Source organism: Vipera ursinii (genome assembly GCF_947247035.1).
Source record: "Vipera ursinii genome assembly, chromosome: 1".
Taxonomy (NCBI): Eukaryota; Metazoa; Chordata; class Lepidosauria; order Squamata; family Viperidae; genus Vipera; species Vipera ursinii.
In genome coordinates, this window is record NC_139512.1 from 158,309,782 (window position 1) to 158,319,684 (window position 9,903).

Genomic DNA, 9,903 nt, shown 5'->3' on the forward strand with positions numbered 1-9,903 from the left:
TAGGAATTTCACTTTTTGGGAAAAAAAACTACTATACCAGGGCTTTTCAACCTTTTCACCCATTGTACCACTTTTAGGATATGGCAACATCCGAGTACCACCAGTCGCCTAGCAAGGTGTCAAAACCTTGATGACCAAAAAAAAGGGAAAAAAGTGAAGTACAGGTAGTCCTCGACTTACAATAGTTCGCTTAGTGACTGTTCAAAGTTACAATGGCACTGAAAAAAGTACCCCCCAAGCCACAGCCGAGCAAGACACCTGCCTGCCCACCCGGCGGCGCTCTTCCTCCTGTCCGAGGTTATCATTGTTGTGAGCATTTCTGTTGAGGATTGGCAGCGGGGGTGGGGTGGGGGTGGGTTGTCTGGTTTTTATTCCCCCCCCCCCGTCTGCTGGGTGGTTGCAGCAGGTTTTGGTCACTTGACATGACCCTGGGACACTGTGACGGTCATAAATATGAATCAGTTGCCAAGCATCTGAATGTAAATCACAAGACCCTGGAGATGCTGCAACATTCCAGCTGATCGGCGCTTCTTCTGAGCCCTGACAGCCCTGCAGCTCCAGCCGTCTCTCGCTCAGGCTTGTGCGGTGCTGCCACTGGTTCAGCTCCTTCCCCTCCCCCACTACCACTCCTCCAAAAGTAAAAGCTTTCTTTTTTTCTTTTAACTTTTTAACCCTTTTTAGCACTGCATTTTAACCTACTTTTAACCCATTTTTAACCTATTTTTAACCCATTTTAACCCATTTTTAAATCTGTTTTAACCCTCGTTTGACTTTTTATATTAGTCAAAGACTTTTTATAAAGGATATATATACTGGTGAGGATACCATTGTTTTACCTACATTTTAACAACTCTACAAGCCAGGATTACCAAGAATGGGGAAAAGGAGAAAGAGACAGCACAAAGTTCTTCCAAGCCACTAAAGCCACAGAAAATGGAAGATTTCCATTTCCATGTTTCCCCTTCTTGTCAGCTCTTATGTCAGTCATCTTTATGATACTTGTTTCATGGCTGACTTGGTTTCCTTGTCCTTATTGTACTAAGTAGTATTTTTTTTCTATCTGAATAGAAAAATACTACAGTAATTTAAGCCTGATTTCAAAAGAGTAGCTCAAGGGCTCACAGTCATTGAATACTTAGTTCTTTATTTCATTTAACCTGCACAGTTTATTTATTAGCTGCTTCCTCCAGGAGCTCAAGATAATATACACAGTAGGCCCTTCCTCTAGTTCTGTGCCCACAGTATTTCGGTCAAATAGATTGAGCTGAGACAAGAGTATTGGCACAAAATTATCCAGTGAGCTTCCATGAGTTGGATTTGAAATCCTAATTGACAGTCCTAATCCTTTCTAACCATGAAATCATTCAGGCTGTCTCACAGCAATGTATATTAAAATATGTAATACTGGGAATTGCCACTGTATCATTTATCATCTTTTCACAAGAGACACCTAAAAAAATATGCTTTGGGGAGTCACTGAGCTATTACAGAATTCTAATGTTCTAATTCCAAAGAGACAAAATATTTTTTAAAGATGATCCTAATTTTCTAAGAGAAAGATTTACAATCAAGGTTAGGCTGTTTGTTGCTGTTACGGCGGTTGCTTATATTTAGGATTTTGGCTGGCTTTAGCTGCTTGCAATTTTGACTTCTGTATTTTACCTTTGTTTAGCTCACAGTTTGGTTTTAATCCTAAAGTACAGTATCATCATCTTTGAATATATTGTGACTCAAAAAGTAAAAGAGGATAAACCAATGTCATTCCTATTTTGCAGACCTTTGGAGCGTTCGAGTGAAGATGTGGATATTATATTTACTCGCCTAAAAGAAGTAAAAGCTTTTGAGAAATTTCATCCCAATCTTCTCCAGCAAATATGTCTCTGTGGCTATTATGAAAACTTGGAAAAGGGCGTTACATGTAAGGTTGTTTTTTTAAAGATTAAAATAATGTAGGAGAGTAAACCAGGAATCAAATCAAAGTTTCTTCTTTTTTGAATGTTCAGTGTTTATAATGTGAAATCCTTTTTTATGTTTTAATGTTTAACTTTTGAATATCAACATTTTTAATGTGAAATATCTTAAAATTTTAATGTTTTTAATGGGAAATGTTCTTTAGAGCAGGGATAAAATTATCTTTCTTATGAAATTAGTTCATGTACTCATTTCTATATGTAATCCATTAGCCATTTATTATTTCTGTTATTAGTTATAGTATGTATAAATATTTCAAATAATTATTTATAATTATTTATAATTACTATGATACCGTAATTATATTTGTTTATTAATCTGAGACCAAAAAAGTTATAACCTTAACACTGCTAGATTGTAGTATGAAAAGAGCTTAAATATTAGTTGGTTTATTATTTAAATGGATCAAATTACAGGTGTGTTAATTACCTACCTATCCTAGATGAATTTTCATGCAAGCTTCTAGGATGGAAGTTAACAACTTGTCTTATCATGAAACAGATACAGCTGACTCTTATCGTTGTCATTGGGTCTCCGATCTCTATTTCTCCTCCAATTTGCCCCTTTTTCATCCTGCCAGTTAGAACAAGCTTTTTATTTTTATATTTTTACTGTGTTAGACAGGAAGAGAGAGTAAGTGAAGGGAGAGAAGACAGGTGGGAAATGTCATGACTGCAACTTCGGCAAAACTAAAAAACTCACAATTTGGGAGTTACTAATGAGGCAGGATAGGATGTTCTGGTAACTAGTGGTTCGTATGGAGAAGCATCTTGGCTTTATAAAATTCATTACGGGAGAAAGACTTTTGTGCTAATTCTTTTCTCTTTGTACATTTTTGTGGCCATTCCATCCCCACCCCCCATTACCTTTATGGCATAATTTTAAATCACAACAGTAAGAAGATCAGAATAACTGCAGAAAAGCTATAGTTTATTTGCAGAAGAAATAGTTTTGGGTCTACATTTTCTGTCCAAAGATGTATAATCTGACTTTTTGGGGAAAAAATAGTATTAACAAGCAAAGTAGATATTAAAGCACCCAGTGAAGACAACAACAACAACAACAACAATAGTTGGGAGGGACCTTGGAGGTCATCTAGTGACTCCAACCCCCTGCTCAGGCAGGAAACCCTATACCATTTCAGACAAATGGCTGTCCAGTCTCTTCTTAAAAACTTCCAGTTTTGGAGCATTCGCCACTTCTGGAGGCAGGTTGTTGCACTGGTTAATTGTTCCAACTGTCAGAAAATTTCTCCTTAGTTCTCCTTAAGTTGCTTGCAGTCTGATAAGGTGAGTGGCTTGGGGAGCTGAAGGATTACCATCTTGATCAAAACTGCTATGCAGCCTTCATGGAGACTTGATTTGTACAAGGTTCGTTTCCTTAAACTCTTTTGGATATAGTTAATTTATAACTTAACTATACATTTACAACTTATTTCTTCTGACTGACAGGAAAAAAGACACTTAGTGAGTTGTCTTCTTTTTGGAATTAAGGAGAGGGGAAAAATCCTATCTTGACTTAAACACGAAAAGCTTATGATTTAAGAAAGTTTTAAATAGATAAGGGGGACAGTAAGTCTAGGAAAAGAATATTACCTTGATGAAAATACCTTTGAAAATAATAAAATTAAGTAGACAAACAGGACTTTTGTGGGAATGTTAATTATTTTTTATTAAGGAAAGTAGATAATTGATGAATTTTACAAAATAAGAAGGTAAGGTTAACTTGAGAGTTTGGTCCGGTGGTTTAGTCTGGTGGTTAAGGGATCAGAAAGTGGGAGACCATACGTTCGAGTCCCACCTTACCCATGAAAACCAGTTGGGTGACCTTGTGCCAGTCAATCTCTTTCAGCCCAATTCACCTCACAGGGTTGTTGTGGGGACAGTGGTAGAAGGAAGATGTATTGGATATGTTTGACACCTTGAGTTATTATTTGTAAAAATAATAAAGGTGGGATACAAATTAAATAAATAAATGGCCCAGAAACACTGACTGTATCTATTGTATGGCAAGCTTATTGGGACTAAAGTGTTAAGGAAAGACAAAAGCAAAGCAGGAAAAAAAAAAGGAGAAGCTTGACTTCTTACTTTCACCCTAGTTAATTGATGTACTTTATTTTGGAGCCATAATATAATGGCACCAACAAGAAAAACAGCAAAAATAGGAGAAGGGAAGGAAACAGTCACTAGGACATCTTGCAGACAATGGCATTACATCAGGTTTCTTGCAGAAAATCTTTGAGGAATTAAGCAAGAGAATATCTGAAACAATTGCCAATAGTTTGGCCGCTTTAAAAAAAGAAATGGAGGAAGGATTTGCACAGATAAAAAAGCACATGAGAGAAGAAATTAAGAAGATTGAAGAATCTATAGGATTTCATTATAGTATATTCTACTTTATATAATGACCCAAGAAATTTCTTTGGAAAATGGATGAGTATTTATATAAACAGAATTTACCAAAGACTATAGAGAATCAGAGATACATTATGAATATACCTATAATAATAGAGGAAGTTAGTGAAGTTCTTAAAAAGTCTTAAACAGGAAAGGGACCTGGTCCAGACAGTCTGCTGGCCTCTTACTATAAATATTTTGAGGATGAATGTTTGTAACCTTTACAACAAGTGATGTATATTATTTACATAAATAGAAGATTCCTGACAGCTGAAAAGAGTTTGGTACAGTACTAATACCTAAAATGGACAGATTTGGTACTACCCACCACAGAAGAATGGTTGACAAAATTGACAGAATGTCTATGGAGATTCTCAGTCCTCCAGTTCATAGTTATCCTAAAGATGCTTTTTTCATGAGGCAACTGGATTTCCTTGTTTTTCTTTGAAGACGTTTTGCTTCTCATCCAAGAAGCTTCTTCAGCTCTGACAGAACTTTCTGAGATGGCAAAACTGACTTCTTTGATTAGAGAAAGGTCATTATTGACATCCAGTAATGACTGGAAACCCCTTAGGGATTTTTTGTGTAAAAAATATTTTGTGACTTATGTTTTTGATGATTGGAAAGAATAGGTTATAGTAAGAAAGGAATTATGATGTAATCTTACAGAGACAGTTTTGATTATAATTGTATGTATAACTGCTGAAAGGAATATTAAAGCTATTTCCTTTTATTTGTATATTCTCTTTCATTGTTTTCTTTTCATTTTTTCTATTTCATTTTTCTTAGTCTCTTTTTTCTTTGCTTTCTTTCCCCCCCACATTTAATAAATTTTTTTCTTTGAATGTTTTTCTTATTATGTATGTAAAATCTTTTAATAAAAACCATTTGTTTTTGTTTTTTTGTTTTTTTAAAAAAAACAGCCTTGCAAAGTCCTGTTTTAAATGCCAGGTTGTAATCAGTCATGATGTAGACAATTAACTTGTATGTTTTCCATCCACCCAAGCACAGCTTCATGTTTTATAGCTGCTTCTGCACAAACAAAAGACAATTTGCCAATCTGCTTGTGTGAAGTTTTCACTTAACTTCTCACAATCACCATAGCAATGCCAGGAATAAACCGTACTTTGCTTCCCTTGCCCTCATGTGAATATCTATTTTTGTCGTAGAAATGGGTAATGCATTTCAGAAATGCAGAGAGATTGCCACGCAAATGGGGGAAAAAACATTTTAAAAAGTGCCCCATGAGTACTCAGTACTGTCCACAAAGGACTGATTGGTTTTGGGGAAACAGAATGAATTTTAGAATAGAAGAAACAAAACAGTTATGAAAAGTAGACTTATAAATATAAATGTTTTTACCACAGGTTCTGGCTTGCCATATTTTGATCATGTACGATGTAGACCTAAGGAGCATTTCTGAGGGTTTCTTTATATTAAAACATTTTGCAGCATAATAGTATTAGTAGCTTAAGGGTGTCAAGATGAAGGAATTAATTATGATATGATGTGGGTAGAAAGCAATAAAGGCAGATTCATGGGCATCTACAGAGGTGCAGTGATGTCAAACGTCATGATGTCATTGCCCCAATGATGGAATTATTTATTTTATGTCCTTTGTGCAACTAATGCATATTTTGTAATTTTGTCATACAAGTAGTCCTCGTCTTACAGCCATTCATTTAATGACTGTAAAAGTTATAACAACACTGGGAAAAGTGACTTATTACCGTTTTTTACACTAATGACCATTGTATCATCTCCATGGTCATGTGGTCAACATTTGGTTGCTCGGTAACTGGCATGTATTTATAATGGATGCACTGTCCCAGGTTCATGTGATCTACCATTTGTAACCTAACCAGCTGACTTCTGACAAGCAAAGTCAATGGGGGAAGCCAAATTCGCTTAACAACCGCGTGATTCAGTTAACAGTTATAATAAAAAAAGTTGTACATTGGGGGAAAGTCTGTTAACAACTCTCTTGCTTAACAATGGAAATTTTGAGCTCAGTTGCAGTCGTAAGTCAAGGACTACATGTAGTTGTCATAATTTATATGATTTACAAAATGATGACATTTTGACAAACATGACATCAAGTTTCTTACTGAACACGGATGGGAGATAAATACAAAAATAAACCAACCCATTTTAACCAATGTAATTAGCAAATTCCAAAGAATATTAGGAATTATAGTTCGGTCTGAAAACTGCAGATGTCGGAATTCTCTTTGAAAATGTAATCGCTGCTACTGCAAATATGCCTATGTAATCAAAAGTTATTATAACTAAGATATTAATCATATAGTTACTATAAATACAATGTATCTTTGAATTTGATTATCTCCCTCTCTCTTTTGGCAGTATTTCGTCAAGGTGATATTGGAACAAATTGGTATGCTGTATTGACAGGATCCTTGGATGTTAAAGTTTCTGATACGAGCAACCATCAGGTAAAATTTATTTATTTATTTATTTATTTATTGATGGGATTTATATCCCGCCCTATCTCCCGAAGGACTCAGGGCGGCTAACAATAAAGCATATAATAAGTACATAAATCAAGATAAAATGAAATTGAGAACATCAGTGCAATAAAAAATTAGAGAATTTAAAAATGAATTAAAAATACTAAATATAAATTAATTAAAATGCCTGTCAGTCTAGGTCAGCTTGGTGGAACAGGTGTGTTTTGAGGCCGCGGCGAAAGGATTGGAGGTTTTGGGCTATCCGAAGCTCAGGGGGGAGCTGATTCCATAGGGTTGGTGCTCCCACAGAGAAGGCCCTCCCCCTGGGGGTCGCCAGCTGACATTGCCTAGCTGACGGTACCCTGAGGAGGCCTTCTCTGTGTGAGCGTACTGGACGATGGGAATTTGTTCCCGGCAGCAGATGGTCCTGCAAGTATCCCGGACCTAAGCCATGTAGGGCTTTAAAGGTAAAATTGCATCTCTAATGAACTATAGTTTTCTCAGGAAAATATTGCCTACCTATAGACTACTAAACATTTTGTTCTTGTAACCTTTAATTCGGCAATATGGTACATCATTGAGAAACAGTTTTACTGAACTAGAGGACTGAACAATACTAGCCTCTTCCTTTTCCAGACCTGACTCCAAAAAGTCTGTTTATGTAGCATGACTTTTATTCCATAATTACTAACGAGGAACCGGCAGTGTCCACAGGGCAGACGTATGAAGAAAGTGGTATTGTATATGGTCTGGTGCTTTGGAACATGTGTTGTGACATCGGACACACATAGGAAAGAGGCTAAGTCTTCATCCCAGAGTTTCATCACACACTCAGTTGGAGACTGATTCTGCAAGCACCATTCACAGACATGCTTTCAGGATGCAACTCTACTTTCTTTTCCATTTTTCTGCCTTTATTATAAACTACTTTTCTAACAAGTCCTTGTTGGAATTTTAGTGTCACGAGGGCTGTGTGACACCTATGAAGAAGAACTCGGTCAAGTATACGGTCAAATTTGAAAAGTGAATCCATTGCTTGAAGCATAGAGGCACTGTGTAAATGGCCCCTTCAAAGGGCTTTCTGGGTCATTTGAGTTTGTGTGTGTACACACAACTATAATGCCACTGAATGGAAGCACTTTTTTCTGTTTAGAGCATGGGTGTCAAACTCAATTTCATTGAGGGCCACATCAGCATTGCGGTTGCCCTCAAGGGGCCGGGTGGGTGTGGCCAGGGTGGGCGTGGCCTACTGGGTGGGCGTGGCTAGAGCATATGGCCTACTGGGTGGGCATGGCCAGCTCTACATCGTTCGCATCAAGGGTACCTATGGGGGCCTGGGCAGGAGTGGGACAGATCTGAGGGTCTCTGGCAGAAGGAGGGTCTCTGGGCCAGGGCCAAGGCAGTGGGGGCCGTTCCCTCACTGTTTCCAGGATGGCTTCGCGGGCCACATGAAACCACTTCGCTGGCTGGATGTGGCCCCCGGGCCTTGTGTTTGACATGTCTGGTTTAGAGGAAAGGAGCTAAGTCTTTTTGTTCAGCTGGGCCTTTTCATTTGCAACTAGTTAGTTAGGACTTTGCATATACCATAACCTTATATTAGGATTTCCACTAGTTTAAATGTCTTTTGATGAGTAATTTCCAAACAGACCTGCTCTTGTCTTGAATATGACTAACCTATGAGCAGTCTCAGAAAGTTAAGGAACTGGATCATACGGAGTCCCATGTTTACATTTATATTTATGCCAGATATAACAGTAAACTCTTGCTCCTTACAGTACCTACCAGTCCCTTCCCCGACCAAATGTCAAGGAATTGTGAATAGCTGTGGAGGCTGTCCAAACACCTCTTAAGCATGAGGAGACTTATGGAACAGTTGAAGGAAATGTCAAGGATGAATCAAAATTTCTAGGAAAGTAGGCACAGACGTCCCTTCCACCTTCCCATCAAAATAAGTGCTGCTTTTTTTTGCCTTAGGATTATTGTCTCTGAGCTTCTGAAAAGTCATATGTTTTCCAAAACTACTTTGTTCTTCTCCACTTCCTACACATTATGCTTTGAACTCTCTAAACACCAACATTTATAATGATTCCATTTTTCAGTGAAGCCTGCTGTAAAATGCTTAGTCTGGATCCCTTGAATTAGACCAAACAAAGGCTATATTGACCAGGTTCGCTTCCGTTACTTGTAAATTTCCTTTAGGGTTATATATATATATTGTTTTTTTTCCCTTTTACTTTTTCCACACTGAAAAATCTAGAATATAAGATCTGTGACCCATCTGATGGTAGGTATCTAATTCTGACATAACTCAATAATTGTTTTGTATATATAAAATTCCAGATACAGGTTCTAGGTTCTCCAGATGAAAATTCCCTGTGAAATATTGGAAAATCAACCCCGATCAGTCTAAATTACCCTGGGATAAATGGACAAATGAACTAGCTTACTAGAAGGTGTTTCAAGCACCCACTGAGATCCAGACAGCTCCATCTGGATTGTGTTCTGGAGGGATTTAAAGACCTGACTAGCCTCCCAGGCCTTGGGTTGGGGTGTTTTGAGCCTCTTGGGCATGCAGGATTCTGTATGTTTTCTGTCATTTAGCCATATTTGCAATTTTCTTCTCTATTTTTCACTTGTACCCTATCTAGTTGTTTTTTTTTTGTTTGCTTCTTTCCTTACTCATATTGTATTTTTTTCTGTTTGTTAGGTTGCTTGCCTCCTAAAGTTGGGTGGTGCCTAAATGAATTAAATTACATTACATTAAATTAAAGCCTTTTCCTATAAAATATGCCTATATTTTTATAATTCTACAAAATAGGGTCTTCATTAATATTGCTAAACAAGCAGTCAAACAATAAAAGAGACAAACTATTCAAATTTAAAATGTGAAAACCCAGATTCATTTTGTTGTCTCTTCAAAGTCATTTGATTTATTTGTATGGAAGCAGTAACCGTTGAAGTAACTGGTCAATTCAGGTGCTACTGACACTTGTATTTCATGTGAATAATAAACGTAGGAAAATTAGCAGATTAAACGCAGTCCAGCTGTTTTATGCTGGGTTGTGTTA

General features: G+C 37.1%; 1 protein-coding gene across 3 annotated transcripts in view; it reads left to right on the top strand.

The window, feature by feature from the left end:
* Positions 1 to 9,903, top strand: part of RAPGEF4 (Rap guanine nucleotide exchange factor 4) — a 179,818-nt gene that overhangs the window by 14,887 nt on the left and 155,028 nt on the right. For all 3 annotated transcript variants that reach the window (XM_083348080.1, XM_083348078.1, XM_083348079.1), the window contains exons 2-3: positions 1,776 to 1,918; positions 6,732 to 6,820. In XM_083348080.1, coding sequence (XP_083204206.1) covers positions 1,776 to 1,918; positions 6,732 to 6,820 — 232 coding nt within the window. The remainder of the gene's footprint in view (positions 1 to 1,775; positions 1,919 to 6,731; positions 6,821 to 9,903) is intronic.